Here is a 23,041-nt window from a genome sequence, read left to right on the forward strand (position 1 = left end):
TATATAATTATTTGACAAAATATTTATACGCGTATTTATTAAATAATGTATGTATGTTTTTGTGTTTACTATTTTTTTTTATGTAAACTTTATTTTTCTGTTAGAAATTGTGTATTTTTTTTTTTATGACCGCAAGCGCGAGTTTGCTTTGTGAAAAAGACTATTGTTGATGCTATATAGGCGTCGAAATCGATGTAACGATACCCTTTTGTACGTACAACACTCTCGTTATTTGAACAGGCGTGGGTTACTTAGCTGACCGACAACGAATCAATCCTAGATGGATCGTATTAAATAACGCTCGGCTCGATGCACGAACAAACCGAGCAGAGCAAACAGTAGGAATTGGTGGGAGGTCGCGCCCGTTTAAACTGACAGCGAACTTCGTGGATCGTCGTCCACCTTATCTCGGATAATGGTCATCGTGGCGCGCTCGCTCGTTCGCACGTGTGTGTCCCTAGCGTACGACAAATCTTCACCGGCAAGCAGATAGCGCAAGCTTGCTCGCGGATTAACCGGACAAAATTGGCTATTATCCGAGCGGAACATTTCCGTACAGATTGCTGTGCGGCTAACGAAATATAATATATATATTTGTATATACATGTATTTTTGCATCGCCCACTGGAAACGAGATTCTAAGCGTGTATGTTGAGAGATAACTAATTAAAAAAATAGAACGGTAATAGCCGATTAAAAGAATAAAAATAAATAATTTAGAAGTAGTCGATTAAAAGAACAGAACATAGAATAGTAGCCGATTTAAATGAATAAAAACAGAATTTAGAGGTAGTCGAGAAAACTGTTAAAAGAGAATTGTTGCTTTGAAGTTTTACGCGGCGGGGAATCAACATTTTCGCTACAAACGACTTTTGTCAAGGATTAATTGCTTTCAGATGTAGCAATTTAGATGGAAATAAAATGCAGTTTTCGTAGGATGCCCTTTGGGGAAGTGAAACCTTCGCATGTGAAAAAAAAAAAAAAAAAAAAAAAAACCAATACCAAGGTTTTTGCCGTTACACACCGTTCCGAAAACGTTTTCGAGCTGTTCTTGTTATACGCAAAATTGTGCTCACAATCGAGTTAACTTTTTGACGTACTGCATCGGTTATTGATGCATATAAAAGTGACTGAACTCGGTTATACATGATGAATGCGACGTTTAATGAGTAGATCTCTCGCGGAGCAAAATAAAAGTTATACGCAAGTAGAGAGAGAAAGAGAGAGAGAACGTTTTTCATTTGTTAGCTATTTTTGCGCATTGATATCATATTTCGAACTTCGACGTAATATTCAGCCATTTACACGTTCAATATTAGCGATATGATATCATTGGGAGCGCACATATTCGAATAATAATACATATAACGTGTACGTGTTCGAATAATTTATTTCAAAATTGAGAGAAAATAAAGATATCTCGATATTTGAGCGATTGCAAGATAATCAAATTACATGCAAATTGACGGGTTCTGTTGAGAACATGTGTTCCAGAGTAAAACAATATATATCTAGATAATGATAATTAATAAAAATAATAACAATAATATATATTTTAGTTGCTCGTTTTAATTGTATTTCAAATAAATAATTACTTAGGGGCACAAACTATAATATTTAACTATAATAAGAAATCAGACAAGAGAATGTCAAAATATCAAGAAAATGCACGTACGTAAATTAATATTTTCATTAATATTCAGACGTGATATAAATAAAGATGACATTTAAAATATTTTCAATACGAGACACGTTATGTAAGTAATTCGAGCAGAGAACTTACGGTTTCAAAGATTCGATCGTGGAGGTTTCCTCCTTGGGCTGAATATCCTCCACCGGGGTGACCTTGGCTGGTTTCGTTACTGAAAACAAAAGGAGATCTCTTTTATGATCGTCGTATATCTCACGAAGAGTCTGTGAGAGCTCTCTATTCGTAGACTTTTGTTACAATATCCTGCGGGATTCCCCTTTCTCCGCGTAATTAGGAAATCGATTCTCACACAGACGCTTTGCCGCGTCCTACTATACCGCGCGCGCGCATCCTACAGAGTTTTTAAAATTCTATTTGGATCTTCAAAGATGTCCTCGGGAGAACTCGTTAGGTATTCAGTCCTGACTTTCTCTCAACGGGAAGGAAAAGCGATTTTATTTCGCGCGATTTGCCGAAGGCTTTCGCAATCGACCGGTAGTGTGATCGCGAGTCGTTACGGGAACCGTCGCACGATTTCGAGGGTCGGATATTATCGTCGAAGAGGAACGGCACATGCTCGACGTCTCTCGTCGAATACATTCTTCGTCTTTCTCTTTCTCGTTTCTTCCTAATGTAGAAAAAACGTTAGAGAGAAAAAGAAAAGAGAAATTGTAATCGGATCGTTTCTTAATTTTATTCACGTCGAAGGAAGAAATACCGTTTCCAAAAACAGTATCGTCGCCAATATTCGTTCGTGTCGTTTTCTCGCTTCGACGCTTCAAATTAGCGAAGAATCCTCGAAGGAAAACGGTTGGATCTCGAAGATGTTTTCGCTCGAGAGACGCAAGAAAACGAAATGAAACGCAGTGTACCGAGCAGTGCTTCCGCAGCTTCTCAATTAACCCAAATACTCCTGTGATTTTTTTTTTTTTATGTCCCGAGCACCGTCGCGATATAAATTAACAGAATGAAAAAGATTACCGTGGCTTGTAAAAGGAAGAAGTGACTTTTAGTCCTTCTTCTTACGCGAGATTTTCCCTCGTGTCGTCTGCGTGTATTGTCAGGATTTTCTTGTAAGATCCAAAATTGGAGTTTCACAACGTAACGTTCTCTTTTTTTATCATTTTAACACCGTATTATCGCAGTTCACAAAACTACGAAGGTGAAAAATTGCGATTAACGCGATTATTTGTAATGACAGTGCGCAACGGAGCACGAACTTCCGCGAGAGATGGATATTTTCAGGAATTTTCGTAAAAAACAAAAACAAAAAAAAAAAAACAGAGAGGATCGGAACGCGCAATTGGCGGCGAAACTCGAAAGAAGCAGAAGCGCAATGCTCTTGCACACGCGCGGATGCACGCGGTCTGGAGTAGATTGCCTGTAGATCCAATTAAACTTCTAGAAAAACCGGCCTGATGTTCGCGATCCAGCGCGTATCATCTTTCTCGCTGCGGAAATTAACCGTCAGATCGAATCTTATATGAGTTATGACTCGGTCGGGAAAATCCGTCTGTATATACGTATAGAGTACGCAGTTCTAAACGATTAATTTCGCTCGTTTTCGCACACTAGCGATGAGAATTGTTCTTACTTCTTCTAGCGATACGTCATTAATACACACAATAATAAGTTATATTTTTTCTTTATACATTGGAATTACGATATATATAATTTCAAGATGCGCGGGAGATGCGACGTTGCATCAATTTCGATATGTATTTTACAATTTGTACTTTCTTTTTGTACCTATTTCAGTTTTAATAATAAAGTCTTCTTTAATTAGACCAAATTAAATTTTTGTTTAATTTTGTTAAAATTTGTGCAAATATACCTTTGTGAGAAACTGAATTCGTAAAATAATTAATATTTAATGTCAAATGTGAATTGAATATCCAAATGGGATGAATATTTTACATATAACTTTCAATATTGGACACTTTCGTAATTAAATCATCCTGAAAAGTTTTATCAAATAAAACTCTCGTACTTGAAGATTAAATTCACATTGTGTGTATTTGAATGTTCTGGCAAAGTTGTAAATAAATCCGGAAAGCACTGAAAAACGTTTCTGCCAGAAAAAAATTATTCGTAAAGTTTCTCTGTAACGTGTGAGAATTATTAATTTACAACGCGATAATTAATTAAACTGATAACAAATGTAATTCGATATGTTCGTGAATAAATTACAGACATTATTCAATAAGCTAATATTTTTATTGTGATAAAAACGGATTTTAACGCGGCGACTCGTTTTTATCTCAACCAACTTAACTCTTTTCTTGCGCGGGCACCATGTCATGACACTTTTTTGCAGAGTTACCAACGGAAATTGCGTTTGCGTTACTGTCGACAAAACGGATTACCAGAGTATAGTCGGGCTCGACAAAAGAAAACCTACTCGAACGACGCGCGTGAGAAATGTCGAAATTGTTCTTCTTACAAAGCGATTATTTCGTTACTACGCTGAGATTTTTTTAAATCATGTCGGAATCTAGAGTTATCTCTGTGTCTTCGAAAGACAAATCACTATATGGCTAATTGGTCGAAAAATTATCGGATAAGAGCGTTTCGACATTCGAAGAGAATAGGCGATTTGTCGCTGCAATTTATCCGCTCTTATCTCGCGTTAGAATTAGAGAGGGATTTGAGATAAATCTAAAGGGATAAACTAAAGGTGCTCCAATTAAAGGTCCTATCACTTACTTGAAAAACTATTTGAACTCGACAGGATTCTGAAAGATTTGTAAATATAAATAATATTGAGGTGATCAGAAAGTCATTTCGTACTAAAATGTGTTTCTCTTTTTTTAAAGACACGTGACTTTAGTCACGTGTTGTTTTTCCACTCTTTTCTCTTTCTTTTATTTTTCGAGTTTGATTTTTATGCGTTATTTCTGACATGTTCCATATGTACATCATGTGTATTATTTGATTTGTAAGACGTATATACTAGCTGTCATCGCGGTGACAGGTTAAATTTACTGACACAACACGTTCCTCCTATATTAAAAAAGGCATTTGGACCAAGAAGTGCGCGTTTGGAGTCGAATATCTCGCACCTATTGTTGCCTCTTTTCCGCGTTGCTAATTGGTTGCTTGGTTTCGATAGAGAAAATTAAAAACGTAACTAAAGTCACGTGACAGGAAAGAGTAGAAAAACAACACGTGAAAATAACGTGACTGTAATTTATATTATATATAACATTAAATAATACATATTATACATATAATTTATTATATATTTATAATATTATACTTTATATTGTATTATATGTATTATATACATACTACAGTAATGTCACTGACATCCGCCGCGCGACTTTGGCGGGGTCACTGACTTCGGCCGCGCGGCCTTGGCGGGGCACTGACCTCGGCCGCGCGGCCTTGACAGGGCACTGACCTCGGTCGCGTGACCGCGGCGGGTCAATGACCTCGGTCGCGCGACTGCGGTGGAGTCACTGACCTCGGCTGCGCGACCGCGGCGGTGTTACTGACTTCGGTCACGTGATTACAGTATATATATATATATATACATATATGCGTATGTGTGTGTACTATATATAGATATAGAATATTACATATAATATATATAATATTCTCTTTTTTACCCTTTTCCCTGATATGGTTTATAAAACGTATATACTATCTGTCATCGCGGTGACAGGTTGTGTTCACTGACAACACGTTAAATAAAAATAATAATAGCGTGCGCGTAGCGCGCGCCTGTGCTAGTCGTATTAAAAATCGCGTTAAAATACGAAAAGACTTTCTGACTAACCCAATAGTGTAGTATTTTTGTGATAGAACACATCTATTTCCAGAAAATAAGACTGTATTAGAGAGAAAATGTTTTCTCTTTTCCCCGTACCGCGTGTATTTAATATTTTGAGGATTCTATATCCTACCCTCTTGGAGCTCGAGCCGGTTGCTCGTGACGCGTTATCGTTCTTTCAAAGACATCCAAATAGCCATGGAAAAGACAAGAGGGTTTTCATCCCTCTGATGAAAAGCTCGACGTGTCATCTCTCCTCGAGTTTCCAACAGAGGCAACTCAAACTTCCTCTCGGCTTCGAGTTTTCGGAAGTGCTATGGTCTGCTACGAACACGCGAGATTTAACTTCCTGGGAGTTGTGTAACGAGAGGTCGACCTCGACCAACTTACATCATCCCTTTATATTGGTTTATCTTCCTCAATGAGAAGAGAACATTTTGAAAAATTTGTCACGAAAGAGACACAGAGCAGCAAGAATACACGTTTATCTCTCAATTCGCGTTACCAAAAATAAATACTCGAGAATATAATAGAAATTTATTAGAAATTAATTAGAAGAGAACAATCAATTCTTTTTTTCAGATATTTTTTTCCAATTTACAAAGTTTCAATACAGTTTCATCCAAGCATTTTTTCCGCTACGATTTTATTATTAAATATTTGTTGGTAATAATTTTTCGTTGGAAATTTGTAATTTATATTGCATAGGTATCTGTATTTTTTGCAATAACGACTCTTGACAAATATATTTTCGGTATAAAACTTCTCTCCGATGAATCGTTACGTTTTTAATAAAGAGAACTGAATATTTTGTAAAGAATAACATAATTTTGCGTCAGCAATTCGCGACACTCTTTCATTAATAAAACTCAGACATATCGTAAATGTGTGTAGCACACGCAATGTACGCTTTTTTTCTCCTCAAATCATTCTGGAAAGTCAATATGCCCTGTGGTATTTATCTTTCTTTCGTGACTAGACGTGTTTCCGATATTTTCCTGATACACAACTGTTAAATATACAAACACAGATGCAAAATGCAAAAGTTTACATAATACATTTTTCAATGAAACATTTTATCGACTTAATTTTCGACAACACTAAGAAAGTTGAATTATATTAGGGAAATTGCATTTTGAGGAAACATAATTTTTTAGGCAAATTACTTTGTTGACTCGTCGAAAACAGTAGAACATCAGTTGACAATTAAAAAAAATTAAATATTTGGCGTTTTTACATCAACGGTAATTGAAAAAAATAATAGTCTTATTTTACAGAAGTATAATTTACTATTATTTAGTTTTAATTTTGACATTTTTGTGACATTTCGCTATTTATGTGTATTTTCGTGCGATATCACGCGTGTATTTTTTTAAATTTATAATTCAGATTTAATATGTGATAAATTTTACTGCCATGTTATACTTTCACTACATTCACGTGTATGTATGGGAGAAAAAAATGTTTCTGTTAATATGAGTTTCATCCAATTGCGCGTAATAGTATACACAGAGAAAGCAATATGTTTATAGTTGGCACAGAATAATATACTCACACGCACACTACACATCTATTAATCCCAATTAAGCTCGTATCAACTACACCTATCACTGATATTTGACCATCGATGAGTATTTTTTTTAACCATTATTTTCAAGCGCGATCGTCAATATATCTGCTCCGATTATTACATGTTAAAAAATATAGCGAAGGGCGAGCGCCTCGCGCAAATATTCGTTGCGCGCGGCGGCTCGATTTTCGCGAGTTTTCATCGTTCTCTCTATAATAAGCTCCGCGCGCGTAATTGGATGCGCGACATATTTTTGGTATCGCCGTATATACCTGCTACGCTGCTGACGGGAGGAAGAGAGTCGATCGATACTCGACGATACTACGAGCAAGAGCCGATTGACATTGCGCTCGATTCGATGCATGATAAACGGACGCGTAATTAAAGCCCGCGATCGCTGATGTAACGCTTCTGTAATATATAGAGACAACACAGTGTTGATGCCCTATTTATAGCATTTATGCAATTTAAGTCAATTAATGTTAATACCGCAAATGTAGTAATTATATATTCGCGGTGCATTGTTACAAAATTATCCAAAAATGCGAATGCGCATTAGAATATTTAACTCGCGTGCGTGTATTCCATATTACGTAATACAAAACGGAATGTTACGTAATTGGAAGACAATGTGCGATATTTTTTTTCAAAATGTAAAAATTGAAACAACGCGCAATATTTCGCCAATAAAATGCAGAGAAAGAAAGTCACTCTAGCAAAAGATAACAAAAATGTGTACAAGTGTGCACGTGTTAAATATTGTATTAGTATGTTACACAATGTACATATGTGTATATATATATATATATATATACATACATAGGTTATTTATGTTTGATTCCAATCGATGCTCATTACGTCATCGGACGTCGATAATTCTCCGCTAACGAGGCCGCAAAACCATGTAACCTATTAAATTTAACAAACCTTACGCGCGCGTTCTTTTTCGTCAAATATCTGCTTTCTGCGATATTGTATTGTTAAACGGTTTACAGCTTGCACGCACGATTGCGCTATTTAGCCGAACAATGAGGAGAAATCACCGAATCGTAATGGGGCGTGTTACCGTCCGACGATGGCGCGCCATTGGGCAGAGTTGTTGCTGGTAATTGATCTCCAGATACAATCACATTGTTAATCATCGCTGTAATTAATGGAGTGGCGGGTCTCCGGTACCGAATCGGTCGGTTGAATTGAATACCGTGGGATTAGTAGTGAGTATCGTGAAGTGAGTATCTTGGTGGAGGACCCCGACGCGTATTTATCAAGGTGGCGATAAATTTTGGCGATAATTCTCAACGTTTCGCGAGACGAATGTGAAATGGTAACGCGTGAGTTCGTGATCCGCACCGTGACAGGAGGAGATACGTTTCGAATAGCGAATACGACCCCCAGAGCTTATAAGTTTTAGTAACGTGTGACGTTGAACGTAAACACTCTCACGGTAGCACAAGCGATTACTTCTCAATTGGGGTATCATTAATTACACATTGCAACATTGTTGTGAAACTAATATTCAAAAACCAACATGTATCAAATTTTTTTTCATACACATTTTTTCAGCTTTAGTTAATTTTGCGATACAAGATTTCTTAAAAAACAAGAGCTACAGAGTGTCAGTCGATCTGCAACGTAGATTATAACTCACGCGCCGTAATAATGTGCTTTTTTTTATGAATGATAAAAACACATCGTTACGACGTAGAAATTAGATTCCAAAATGTCGGGGATATAATGATGTGAGCGATTCAGGCGCCATAAAAAAGACGGATATCATCCGAGAAGAAAGTTCTGTCGTAAATGCGGGGATTGGAGAATCGGTCTCGTATATTCGCGCGTCGCCGGTGAATTATACAGCGTGATGCCGCTGAACATTAAGGATGGCCCATTCAAAATGTTCCCGCTCTTCGTCTTCTTTTATACGCGCGAACAAAAGCGCCTAACGTCGGATATGCGAATCATGCGAAATCCGACTTTCAAGAGGAGAAAAGACTTCAGAGACTTTAAATCTCGGTTTTTTGACTTCGACACACTTCGAGATTTTCTTCTCTCTCTCTCTCTCTCTCTCTCTCTCTTAATTTCCGGTTTCTTACCCCGCCCTCGTCTTTTCGCAAATTTATTCGGGACGCGTCTCTTCACTTTCGTTCGAGAGAAATTTATTTCGCGAAACAATGTCACACGTTATATTACCGCCTGTGTGCGCGCTCCGCGCGCGACTGAAAAAAAAAAAAAAAAAAAAAACGAAAGAGTTCAAGAAAGATGCGGTAAAAATGACACTTTCACACGAAACCGCGGAGCATAAAATACGCGTTTCTTTATTGTATTTTTCCCAGGAGTACGCGAGATTTCACGACATTTCTGTGAGTGACACTATTTCTCGTGCTGCAAAACTCAACTGAAAAATATAATGCGCGAAGCAGCGGGGAATATCTAAAATTAAAAATCTTGAAATTGAATCCAGCGGTCTCTCAACATGATTTGCCTCGAAGGCATCGTTGAATCGTTGAATATTTTATGCGAATTATGTCTCTTTATCTCTTTTTCTTCCGCGCGACTCTGAGAATAAAGATTATTAATCACGCTTTTCCGTCTCATCGCAAACACATGTAGATTTTTTTTCAAGAGGGAAGAGGGTTGTGTTGCGAAAGAAGTCTGCCGAAAATAGACGGATCATATAGAGTAGATCGCTTCGATCTTCGAAAGCGGTCTACTTGCAAACACAGCAAGAAGTGCGCTGCCAGGATGAGTTGAAGGAACACGAGGCAACGAAGAAGATAAGAGAGAGAGAGAGAGAGAGAGAGCAAGATGAAAATCGCTAGCGGGTTAGATTGAAATTTTACATATATGGCATATGTAAGCATCATCATCACAAAAGCGAAGGCGTGTACCCGCGAGAGAGAGAGAGAGAGAGAGAGAGAGAGAGAGAGAGAGAGAGAGAGAGGAAGGGAGGGAACACGTGCAGCTTTCTCAACGTTGACTCTATAAAGCCCTGGAGGGTTGATTTAGCTTTCCTAGTTTCTGCGGATTTCTGACTTTCCTCGCGGATACAGGATCCTCCAAGGAACTTCCTTCCGGCCAAGTGTTGGCGTTGACTTGTCCGATTACGAATTAAGCAAGCAATGCGAGCATAACTTGCAAGTGTAACAACATAATTTTGATATTGACCCACCTTGAAACTCTGACAACTTACAATACCACCTATAATTCCAAGATTTTTAGTTGCAGCTGAAAAAATAGTTCGTCGACCACGTATATACTGCGAAGGAAACGTCTCTTTCTAAAAATATCTCCCTCATAACAGTTTCGTAATCTTGCGACGCGCTACTTTAAAAGATCTCAAATTGATAAAGAAAGACCGACGAAAAGTGCATCGCCGACTCGTGAGAGTTGCGGGCGCGGATATTATATGTGTGTGTGTGTGTATATATATATATATATGTATATACAATATATATATATATATATATATCGCACTCTCGCGGCGTTGCTCGATGTGAAAGTGGCGTGCGCCAGTGTCGCGAGTGTAAATAACAGTTACTATTCCATTGTGCGATCCTCTTCCGAGGTTCCCTTGTGACATGCTTTCTCTCGCGCCATTATCCGGCTGTTTGTACGTGACTTCTCTCTGCGTGACTGTCGGACGTAAAGCTCGCATTTTTTATGACAGTTTTCAGGTTTCCCGTCCTCTTCCCGCTCTTCTCAAGTTCGCCGCTTTGTCGAACTTTCCACTCTCTTTAGGAGGAGTCTCCTCGCGACCTCGCCCTCTTCGTCGTTTTATTCTGACTTGACTACTCCCATCGCGCCGCAAGTCGTCCCACGTTATCCGGCCCACCTTCGCCAGCCGGTGGTTCAAATTTCTGACGAGGAGGCGAAATGAAAAGGGATTGCCGACGAATATGGCGATCTCGTTCTTTGCAGACGCAACTTTTTCCCCCCGAGTGTCACTGATCTCTCTCAGAGCTTCGAAATTGACCCGCGCTTTTTTTTTTCTCGTTTATCCGCCACATCCACTGATACATTTGTTGTTATTTGTCGGATTAGAGTTCGTTGCTTTATGTTCATTGTTTTCGACTGTTTTATTGAAATATGTTGAAAATATCAGAGACATTATTAAAGTTCACTTTTTGACGTACGTCACACACTTTTTAATTAGTTTTACAGATTTCGCAATTATTTGAGGAATAAAGCCGTCGTATCTCACCGACAGCGGATTAACTGCGTGTTCTCGCAGAAGTTTCCCCGGCGGTATCTGTTCCGCTCTTTTAGGGCTGGCTCAGTCGGAAGGTCGAGAGATGTAGCGAGAGATCCTAGCGAGAGATTATGGACAAAATTTTCTGAAACAAATTCTCGAGCTGTGAATCTACCGAAGAAACGACGAGGCGGAGCGTCGAATCGTCGTGCGGAATAGTTAAGGACGCGAGTTGAGACGTTGATCCGCACAGAGCGGATTGATTGGAACTGGCCGTTTCGTCGGGAGAGAACGATATTAACTCGCTTCGCTTCACGTACGATCGTTTGTGATTGCGATTAAGAGCTTAAACGCCATTACTTAACGATCGCGCGAACAAAACGCGTGTATCAGTCCCGAAGGAAATGCGAGATCGATCTTTCGAAAGTCCGCTCTGTCAAAAGACTTTATCGCGCTTCTTCTTCCTCGCAATTAGCGCGTTCTCTCGAAAAAAATCGCTCTTTTTTGTCGGAATAAAAATGTAATCTTCTACGAGAGATATAAAAGTTTTTACTGCACCTTGCCTGTAATTCATCATTTAATATTTCGCGGATAATTTTATTAACCTCGCAGATGTAACGATGTAAAATCAATAGCGGTCGGTGATCATTTCTCAATTTTGTGATCGCTTTTAAGCGCAGCAATTTCTCACAGACACACTACATCGATCAAATTATTTTGAAGTTTTTAATTTATCGACGTCAGAGATCGAAAATACGGTGTATCTATTATATTTGAAATATCACGCCCGAAGTATTTTAATTGCCCTGACGGATGCAGACGGTGATAAAAAAATGATATATTTCTTGTGTTAAAAGAGATATATAAATTCGCAATATGTTACAATGCGGCGCGAATAAGAGCGAAAAGAGACCAAATTCGCGGCGCGATTCCGCGTCACGGAACGAGAAAGGGATAAGCTCCCACGAGGGAAAACTTTCTTCACACTTCAACGAGAATCTCTGTAATTTAAATCCTGTCCCGCGTCGCCCGGGTTAGCTCTCTCGCCATCTCCTTCTCTCTTTTTATCCCGGCGAGTATTTTTACCACCTTCGTCTTTCTTTCTTGGTGTTTTTTTTTCTCGGAACGAAGTAAAATAAGCTCTCGATATCTCGCGTCGACATACTTCTCCTTCACGTTTTCCCGGCCACGTCGCTCTATCGAAAGATATATATCTCGCTTTTCCCTCTCTCTCTCTCTTTCTTTCCTTCGGCCTCGATTAGCGGACTTTCCTTCGCTTCTACGTTCTCCAGACCGGACGGCGAGATAAACTGCGCGTGTTTCCGCGGATTATGCTGCCGGATCCCATTATTTCTCTTCGGAAACGTTTGTAATCCGCGACACCGGGCCTGTGAAATTTTATAGGATGCAACAACGACGCGCGAATCAGTTTCGAGAGTTAGCTCTCGAGTTGAGAGCTCCGATCGATGACGAAACCGTTCGATCATCGGGTTCTCTCTCTCTCTTTCTCTCTTCGCGCGAAAGGTTCGCGCGAGTGTTTCTTGCTTCTAATCTGTTATAAATGATGCATAACCATGTATTTTCGTATACACGCTCCCTCGAACCTCTCGGGTTATTTTCGTCATCTTTGTGAAAACGTCGAGGTTGAGATTTGCGCAAATAGGTATATATATCTCTTTCTCGAATATAACGCGAGAGATATTGAAAATGCCGAGTCCCGCGAAACGAGCAAAGTAAAAACACATAAATTGGTTTCGCGTCTTTCCTTTTTTCTTTTTTTTTTTTTTTTCTTGTTGCGCGGCAAAAGTGTGTTAAAGCGTGTTATTAATTATGTTTACCTATAGCGATAAAATGCAAAGCGCGGAAGAACAGCTCTAAAATACTGTTACACCGCTATTAAAAAGCTATTAACGAAGCGGAGCGAAGTAACTTTATTCATTCGCGGGAAACAAGCTTGTGCTCGCGAAACCGGACGCAACCAAGAGCTCACTCCCTATCTTTTTCTATCTCTTTCTATCTCTCTCTCTCTCTCTCTCTCTCTCTCTCTCTCTCTCTCTCTCTCTCTCTCTCTCTCTCTCTCTCTCTCTCTCTCTCTCTCTCTCTCTCTCTCTCTCTCTTTCTCCCTCTTTCTCTCTCGATAAATCGTGCCACTTAACAACACCGCGAGCACTGATAAATTGCGGCCACGACGTTTTCTTAACTCGCCGATTGCGCATAAATCAAGTTAGACGTTGTACTTGAGATAACCGCGCGGCTGCGTGATTCGCGCATCAGGTGCGTCGATATTTTCATTGTTGCAACCGCATGCACCCGGTGCGGCGCGTCCGCCTTTAATATCTTCCGCGGCGAAGTACGCGGCGAGCAGCGCTTTCCATCGTGCAAAAAAATAAAAAAAAATAAAAAATAAAAAAAAAGAGAGGAAAAAGAAAGCGCGCGCACACGCGCCCGCTGCCGATAAAAAACAGGCGGCAGAAACGCCCTTGCGCGGTCGTCCTCGACCTCCTCGCGTTGTGCGCTCCACCCCGCGCATTCTTCAACTCTCGTATATATAGTCGGCCGTATAATTGGATAAACAAGGCCGATATTTATGCAAGTGCCGGACCGACACGAAACGCGCTGTTTGCAACGTTACGCACACTTGCTGTATGCGCACAAACATAAATTTCGCGGTTTTGACTCGCGCGAGCGGCAACATCAAAGCAAATGCGAGAAATAAAATTTTCTTTGGCGCTTGTGATGTTCGGATTTCCGCAGTCAGGTCAGGAATACTCACGTAAGGAAAACTTCACGTGAACAAACACGAGACGAGATGACGTGACAAGAAATTGACCGAGCGATACGTGGCGGAAGAAATTGCATCACGATGGTTACGCGCTTGGTTGATTCCGAGCGCGTTTTGGTTGACGCGCATGTGTATAACGATAAAATGCAGATATCAGTCGACAAATATTTAAATGATAATCATGCAAACGATGCGGAAGATAAGCTGTTCTTGCAAAGTCCTCATCTAACCAGGGAACATATGTATTCGGAACAAAAGAGCAGCCGACGAGAAAAGTTTTGTCTTCTTAAAAACCGCGCGGAGAGAAAAACTTATACGCGATGCTAAATTTTCTTCCCGTGCATAATGTTATTGTTGCCACAAGGAAACTTAAACATTATAAGCATAGAAATGAAATGTAGTTTTGTTATAAAAGTTGTGTGTTTTAATGCGGACATTAAGGAAAACGAATGATGTAGCTCGGCTCACCGTTTCCCGTCGTTATGATGTTTCCCAGCTGCCAAAATTTGCTCAGGGTTTTCCCGCTTTCCTCTGGCGTAACCGATTCCGACGTACCGGCTTCCGGTGTCGTCGTTACCATCTGCAACACGTTCATTTTAACGTTTACGAATTGTCTAGAATAAAACACAAATATGTATATGCATATGTGTTATCTTATTTGTGTTAGGAGCTGTAATTATTTGCAAGCTTTTAAACTACACGTACTTATTTTAGTAATTACTTTAATTGTGGCAATTATTGTTAAGGAAGTATTTGCATTGCGTATATATAACATGAATATTTGTATTGTTAGAGAATACATATATTATTAGATGATAAATTATTCTTGTGTTTTCTATATATATAATTATTTCTATATATAATTTGTAATATTATTTCTATATATAATTCTTGTTCTATATTTTATAAAGATTTAATTCTGCAAATCCGGGACATTAATGTCTGAGCGATTCTCGAAAATGAGAAAATCTTATTAACTATTTAGCGGAGAAATTTCTAAAAAATAAAAAATAAAAAATATATAAAACCTAATGTTTGATGAACGTTGAATAAAGCTTCATGAATTTTTACGGAGTTTTTGCAACGTTTTAACTAAAATAAAAAAAAAATCGTGTCAGACATGAATGTCCAGGGGGTTTATGGGATACGTACTTGAAACAACACAGGATTAGGATTAAAAACTTTTCTATATCTCGTAAAAATGTTAAAAATTCTTAGAGCACAGAACCACACGGCTCTGCAATACAAGTTTGTCCGCGCCGTTCGGTGTTAACAATAGAACACCGCTGATACGAAACGAATTATTTAAGCGCGAGGCATCTCTCGGTGTCGTTCAAACATGCACAACGTCTTTGATTTAAGCCGAGAGAGAACGCGAGTATTAATTAATATCTGACCCGCAGATCTCTCTCACTGTGTCACAAAACTCTATCAGCGTGATTAGAAACGGGAAGAAATGCAGAAGAGCAGTTTCCGAGACGGGATTGGGAATTAAATACTTTTCGCCGTGAGACCGAAAACTTAGTGCTGGAATTGAGGCTAAACACGCGACTCTTTGGTTTAAGTTTCATTAGAGCGCTATATTACAGTGCGCGCTTCTCGCAAGAATTATCGCCGCGGGGTCTCAACTTACAAACCTCGGAGATTTTAATCAAGAGTCACCGTGATTCCGTTACCCGTATTTTGTGTTCGCTAGAGGGTGACAAGAACCTTCGCGCAGGTCTGCGCGCGCGAGCGATTTACTTTTATGCAAAACTCGCGAATAAGGTAGAAACCGGCAGTAGTTGTGTATTTATTTTATTACTTCGACAATTTGCGATTTAAATTGTAACGCATTTTGCTGAATACAATTTGTTTGTTATTTTATGTAATTTAATATTTATTTTATGTAATTTAATAACGTAATAATCGTTTTATTCTAAATATATTATATATTTTATATATTGTTTTAATTATTTGTTTAATTATTCAGTGAATTCATACAGCTAAAATTTAACAATTATTTGTCATAAGTTTTTGATATTTTTTAATGAGTTTTTAAAATAAGACAAATTTGATAGATAACATAAGATACAATAAATTTCCACACACGTGTAAGTTGAGAACAAGCGATCAATTATAATAAAAAAAAAAAGATACTATTATATATCGTTTCTTTTTGTTGGATGACTGTGGGGAAAGCGGCTCGTATTCAATTTCTGTATTCCGCAGCATTCGGTGAGTGTATTTTCATTTGTTGGCGCGATAGTTCTAATTTTCAAAACCTTGCTTTTGTATCATCACTCAACCTACAGACGTACACGTACTCAGTTTCTACGATCGACACGCGAATTCTCATTTATTCCCCGTATTTCTATTTGCACAAATCTAAAGATACCACACGAGATGGCAAAATTCAATTTTCTTGCCTTCTTCGGGAAGACAAAAAAAAAAAAAAAAAAAAAAACAACAAAACAAGAAAAACGACCGCGGTTACTTCCTCCGGCGAACTTCTGTTCTTCCGTCGAAAACGCCAACGCCACGTAGATAGGTAGGTATATTCCTTTTCCCGGGCTTCGATCGGAGTCGGTGGTGACCTTTGAAGTAGGGCGATGGTAAATATCCTTGCAGATACACAAGCAACGGCGCTGCATGGAAAAGCCAATCTCGTAATCGAGATGTAAATTGCACCCGCATCTGGCCGATTGCCAGCTCTCACTCTCTCCTCTCTATCTAACCTCATCTCTATCGAATTTCCCTGGCTGTTCGTTCGTGACACGGGTGGTCTTCCGGCCGCGCGAGCTCTCCGCGTCCGTGGTGCTCTCCTCATCACCTCCTTCTATCCATTTCACATACGCGTCTAGATTTCCTTTGTGAACTGGGCTCTATTATTCCGATTCATGTTGAATGTGGCATATAATGCGAAATTTGGTCCTGGAACGATTCCAGTTTGGAAACAAGTCCACAAGGACCTCCCGAGATTTGATCCAGAGGTTGCCGTTTATGAAACGCGACAACGTTGAACGCATGCTGTGTGTTGTGCATACACACACCGGAGGAACATTAAGCGCGCGACAGATCGCGGTCTGCTCCATCCTCATTTCCCCGTTTATATACCAAACCCACCCTACGTGGCATACCACTTCGTCAATCGCGCGCGCACCTCGTTTACATGAATAGAAGAGAGACGTTTCGTGTCGTTATTGCGTCTGACGTGTATTTGATTACATCGCGTGTAATTTTCGACGAGCAGATATCATTGATTTTGCGCTAACAAAATTGTACGGAAACGCGCGCGCGCATAAACAAATTTCCCGGATTTAATCTGCGGATTAGAATATCTCCGTCTGTAATATGTTTGACACGTATCCGAGCAGTTTAATTAATCACGACTGTGTTTTGCGCGGTGTCCGATCCGTTTTTGAAATATTAGATTTATTACATCCGCGTCGCTCGATTCCGCGGCTGTTACTCTGTATCCGTGAATTATTAAATTTTACGTGAAAACTGCGCTCGCATACTGCAAAACGGTGTATTACACGCGCGCGTACGTAGATGTTGCGCGTCCGTTCTCTGACTGCGTCAGTTTTTTTTTTTTTTTTTTTTGCAAACAGAATTATTTCCTTGAATCATTTCGAATGCAAGATTACTTTCCAGATTACTTTATATATATATATTTTTTTAAATTTTTACCATCAAAAAATCACACAGCAGGTGTTATATATTAATACACGGATATCTAGGTGCGCGCTTCGTTTCGAACGCGAAGTGTACAATGCTACAACCCCATAGCGCGAGTGCTCTCGAGTTTGCAACGCATCGAATTCCGTACTGTTAATTAATTCATAAGCACATGTGCGAAAAGTGATACACTTCTCGCGCTTGAAATTCCCGTTTCGACATTTACGTTTTCCCCGGTGGAAGTTGTCGAACAGCAACCGCATTACCGATAGCACGTGTCGCGTTTGCAAACGTTATAACATCGCCGCCGCCGCCGCCGCCGTGGCGCGAAGTTTCGAGCGCTCGTTTCGTTCGCAGTTTCCGTGCAATTGTCACCAGCTGGTCGAATTTAATCGCCGACGATATTCTCTATTTTCCGTCGTTATTTACGATGCGAGAAGAACGTTACCTATATATAGCGCGGGCGAAAATGTTCTCGGGGGAATATGGATTCTCATAAATTACAACACACTCGTTCTTTCACGAGTATTACTCTCTGTGACGAATATCTGAGCCATTTTCCGTAATGTCCCTCGCTCTGTGTGCACGGAACGCTCCTCGCGCTGGCGTAATACTCTCTCGTTACGCGCATTTTTACAGATAATACTCTGTGCAAATATTTTTTGCTTCAGCTAGCGTTTGTTTCAGGTCAGCAAGCGTGTGTGTGTGTGTGTGTGTGTTCCGTAAAACATTTAATGTGTTTTTTCTTTCTCTTTCAGATACTTTGAGTTTTGATCTTGCTAAATCTCTCTGCGGGTACAACAGTACGTAGGAATAAGTAATTGTTCAAAGCAATAAACACAATATTTTTCAAATATATTTTCCAACCGTTTAAAGCGCGCGCGAATGTTGAAATCGACACTCGGGTCGGTCTGATGGCCGGTCGCGACCCACAGCTGTGCGCGTGCAACGCGCAATTTACGATCTCGGAGAGAAGAGTGTAATCGCATGATAGATGAAAATGGCGCGGTGTGCCCATGTTTGCCTAGACAGTGACGGAAAAAACGTCGCTCGCGCGCGCGCGCGCACGTGCGCACATTTGCTTCCCGACTTATCGGTCACCCACAGACCATGATAAATAACCGCATTAAGTTGAGAGCGCGCGAAGAGAAAATTCGCAATGAGAAAAAAAAGAGTAGATGGAAAACACAAAAAAAAACAGCAGGTTAGGTCGCGGGCTCCGTCGCGCATCTCGTAGTTGGAATTAAATTTCGTAGTCGCGTGGGTGGCGCAAGCTTGCGCGCGCGTTCAAATGGGAATTAATTAAGCCACGCATTCGTACGCGAAAATTGCGTTAAAGGCGACATTTATTAGAAATGAAAGCGAGCGGTCGAGAATATATATGTACGCTTTACCGAAAATTATCTTCCGCTTTAGTATAGCGCGGGAGTTTTATTCAAACAAGAAATTCTTATCTGTGTCTTTTGTGAAAGTTTCCGATGTGACGTGTAACAGATACGTTGCCGCACGCCGGTCTTTTCATTACACTCGAGATGAGAATAACGTGAAAAATATACGTCTCGCGCTCGGGAGCAGCTTTTCACGTGTATCGATTGTATCGATAAAAGAATTTCGGCTTGAAAAGCCTGTAATCAGAAAAAAATAGCGAACGGAGCGAGAAAGAACTTCGTGCAAACATAACCGTTCTTAATATGCGGATATTTCAACCATCGTGAAAACCGCGCGCTCAAACCACCGAATGACAAACGATGCGTTCGGCTTGACTGAAAAATGGGCTCCGCCGCGCGAAATATACGGATGGTATCGATTCGGCGGGTGATTTCTCTGATTTATCGCAATTCTTCTCGACGTATTCGAGAGAGCGTACGCGAACGCGGGGCTTTCTCAGTTCCCTCCCTCTCTTCCCCGGACAAAAATGTGTTACGATCGAATGCGCGCGCGAGAGAGACTTTCTTTCGAAGCGCGCGCTTTTATTTCACGGATTTAGTCGGAGAAAAGCTCGGAGAAAAATCTCTAATTCGGATCTTATAGAAATCGCGGCACAATTTATTGTCGGGCGTGATATAGCCCGCGGTGATTTTCGACGCTGTACAAACTGGGTCGCACTCTCTCCCCGCGTCAGATTTTTGTTGAGGATGAACAGCCGCAAGTTGAACGGCAATATCAACCGTTTTAATTGCGTTACACGTCGAGGGTTTGGCACTAACGGGCGAAGTTCTCGAGAACCGTAATAGCAAAAGTTGGGCGTTCTCTCGCTGACGCTACACCTTTATCGCTATTTTTACGCGAGGCTGTCACAGTTAAATGCCTCACTCGCGGCGAGTAACAGCGCAATGTTTCTTAACTTCGCGTTTATTAAACGGGCATTTTTTTTTCCTTCTCCCGCGACTGTTTTTACGGTCAAAAAGTTGTTGGAAAACTGTTGAAAGTCGAAGAACTAATAGCGTCGCGAGCGGAGTTGTCTCTCGATTTAAAATGAAGATCTCATACGCGTGAACAACGACGTCTGGCATTTTATCAGAGCTCCATTACTGATCGCTATATGCTAATACATATATTTTCAGATGTGTAAATACACAGCGGAAAAAGTAGAGAGAGATTAATCAAAATCTCTCTCGTTCTCTCTCCTCTCTCTCTTCTCTCCGTTTCCTTCGCTTTGTTAATGACGGCTCTGAAAAATGTGAAGAAGTTGTGAGAAGCATAAAACTCGGACCGTAAGCCAAATGCAACTCGCGAAACATTAACCCGGCGAATTATTTACGAATATAAAATATACTCGCGTCGTAAATCTTCCGTGACTTCTTTATTTATATTCTTGTTACGCATTTCGCTTCGCATATTTCGCGATACTGTGCGATACACACACACACACACACATGCGAACAAATTTAACGCGAATATACTATATAACACGCGCAAAAAGGTGACACATTAACCAATTATTACACGTAGTTACAATACGTAACAAAATGATATTACAGAGTGTAGCGTGTAATAAAGATCGATCGAGATACTGTCAAAATAATTTGCGAATTATGTCGTCGGAGATTACATGCGAGTGACAAGTTAAGCTGACCACGTGCAGAACCGTTAATAAGCAAATAATTCAGTGGACTAATTCAATCGTGATATGACGATCAAACGTTAAATTAATTAACAGAACAAATCACACACAAGAACAAAGGCGGCGAAACCGGCGTAAACATATTAACGACACGAAGCAATTGCGCGAGAGATTTAAACTGGCTTTTGACACCCGTCGACTTTACGGCGGTTCCCTCGTAAGGCGGAACCTCCTCGTAAAGTCGCGCCGTTACATATGTGACGCATTTTTTTTTTTTTTTTTTTTTTCAAGCACAACCGACATCGTCATTCTCCCGCGATCTTTCGATTTAGGTTCGCGTCATAATTCGGAATCTCTAAATGTCGAAGCGTTTAATTTACCGTCGCTTGATGAAGCCCGCGTCCGGTTCGTAAAAGCAACGGGCGAAAAGGAGAGCTATTGATTTTTAAATGCGCGCGTTGTATATAAAAAAACTAGAAACACATCGCATCGCGGTGAGAGAACGCGTGTTGTGCAATAGCGTTTTTTTATTTTTTTCTTTTTTATTTATTTCAACCGGCGATGCAAGAGTGCTTCTTTGAATGTTTTGGAAGAAGATGAAATTCACGCGCGACCTGTATGAATAAAAAATAACTACCATATCGAGAAAAAAACGGCGCGCGCGCGCGCGCGCGTTTGTAATTCGAGATACGAGTAAGAGAATTGTCGCGGAATTGCGAATAATAATTGCATACATTACTTGCGATTTATCTCCGTTAGATGTTAATGTCACACATTCGCGGCGCGAATTAATTAACGTTGAAAATATTTTTCGCGCATTTTATCGCTCGCTCATCTGCGCGACGCGAGCGCGGTAATTTATTCATGAAGAAAGTGATAACGCTCTCCGCTCGGTAATGGTCTGATAAAATTCCGCGTTCCCGGTGATTACGAAACGCGGAAATTGCACGTTGAAACGCAACTGACACGCCTCGTCGTCGTCGTCGTCGTCGTCGTCGCCGCCGCCTTTTGCACAATAGGCCAAAAGTTCACCTCGTAATAATAACTCGGTTTTTTTTCGAGAAACGCGGATAATTTGTAACCGCGTTAAATTAAGGAAAAAAAAAAGATCAGCTCCCTTTGCCCTGTTTTCTCCGCTCGACGTAACAGAAAATGACCGCTAATGAAATTGCTCGTCGAACTCGTCGAGTGGCCGAGCGGCGAGGCGGAAAAAAAGGTGTCGAGTGCACTTTAGAATCCTCTACGCGCATTAACGAACACCGGAGATATGGGGCAAACACGATAGCTTCCGTACAACGTTGTAAATGGCGCGTGGGAGATTCCGCCGTAAATCTACACTCGGGAAAATTCGCTTCGTTCATCAGTGAGAGGTGTGAGTTCGGAAAACGACTCCCGGTGCAAGACAATTCCCTAGATTGGAGAGGATGGCGTTAAAGGTCAAACAATAGTATTGACTCGATTAATTTTAAACCTGTGTTTTATCTCTCTCTCTCTTTCTAACTTTAAAGCAGGTACTATCGTTGAGTGTTATTCGGTATTATTCATTCAAATGCTTTACTCTTTACACACACACACACACACACATACACAACGGAATTTTCTCACGTATTGCGGAATATTATTTACCTACCATTACAGAGAAAATATTCAACAAAATTTCGCGAAACAGATATTCACCGGGCGAACATATAAGCGCGCGCTATATATAAAAATATATTTATATATTTCGAGCGAAATTGCAAGAAAACTACGTGATACGGAAAATAATAACAGAATGGTAATGTTAAACGGAGATGTAATACACGCTCCCTCGCTTTACACACACACACACATATATAAATACGAAGAAATTGGGTCGCCGCTGAGAGAAGAATTCCGGAGAGCCCGGAAGACAATTGGAGCTCATCTCGCGGCGAAAAAAACGGCAAAATTGAATAAGAAAGCGGCCGCGCCAGCAACAAGTAAATTGCTCTAGAGCACTCTCTCTCTCTCTCTCTCGTAGTGAATGCACGAGCGGAAATCCCGTATTAAGCGCGATCGTAACGACAAAAAGCCGTGCGTGGGTGCGAAGCACGTTCTCCGTTTTCTACATACCTACAATTTCCTACAACGACGAAGAGAAAATCGCGCCAAAGAGAAGCCGATCTTACGTATTCATTCTCCCGAGTTGCTTGGAGGCTTTTTGCGCGTTTGCGATCGCACCTCACGAGCGATAAAGAGAAAATATACGTCAGCGGAAAATTTCGCTGCTTACGTCACTCGAATCGGCCTCTCGTGCTTTTCTTTCGCGGCGCGCGTTTGTTTGATTTTT

The 23,041-nt window shown here is 40.4% G+C and overlaps 1 protein-coding gene across 8 annotated transcripts in view; it reads right to left on the reverse strand.

Annotated features, from left to right (window-relative positions):
• The window catches only part of LOC109858642 (regulating synaptic membrane exocytosis protein 1), a 131,125-nt gene that overhangs the window by 70,716 nt on the left and 37,368 nt on the right, over nt 1–23,041 (reverse strand). For all 8 annotated transcript variants that reach the window (XM_020436111.1, XM_020436110.1, XM_020436114.1 and 5 more), the window contains exons 3-4: nt 14,475–14,586; nt 1,784–1,862 (exon numbers count right to left, since the gene is read on the reverse strand). In XM_020436111.1, the coding sequence (XP_020291700.1) occupies nt 1,784–1,862; nt 14,475–14,586 (191 nt within the window). The remainder of the gene's footprint in view (nt 1–1,783; nt 1,863–14,474; nt 14,587–23,041) is intronic.

This window comes from Pseudomyrmex gracilis, unplaced genomic scaffold (assembly GCF_002006095.1).
Source record: "Pseudomyrmex gracilis isolate BER0280 unplaced genomic scaffold, ASM200609v1 scaffold_216, whole genome shotgun sequence".
Classification (NCBI taxonomy): Eukaryota; Metazoa; Arthropoda; class Insecta; order Hymenoptera; family Formicidae; genus Pseudomyrmex; species Pseudomyrmex gracilis.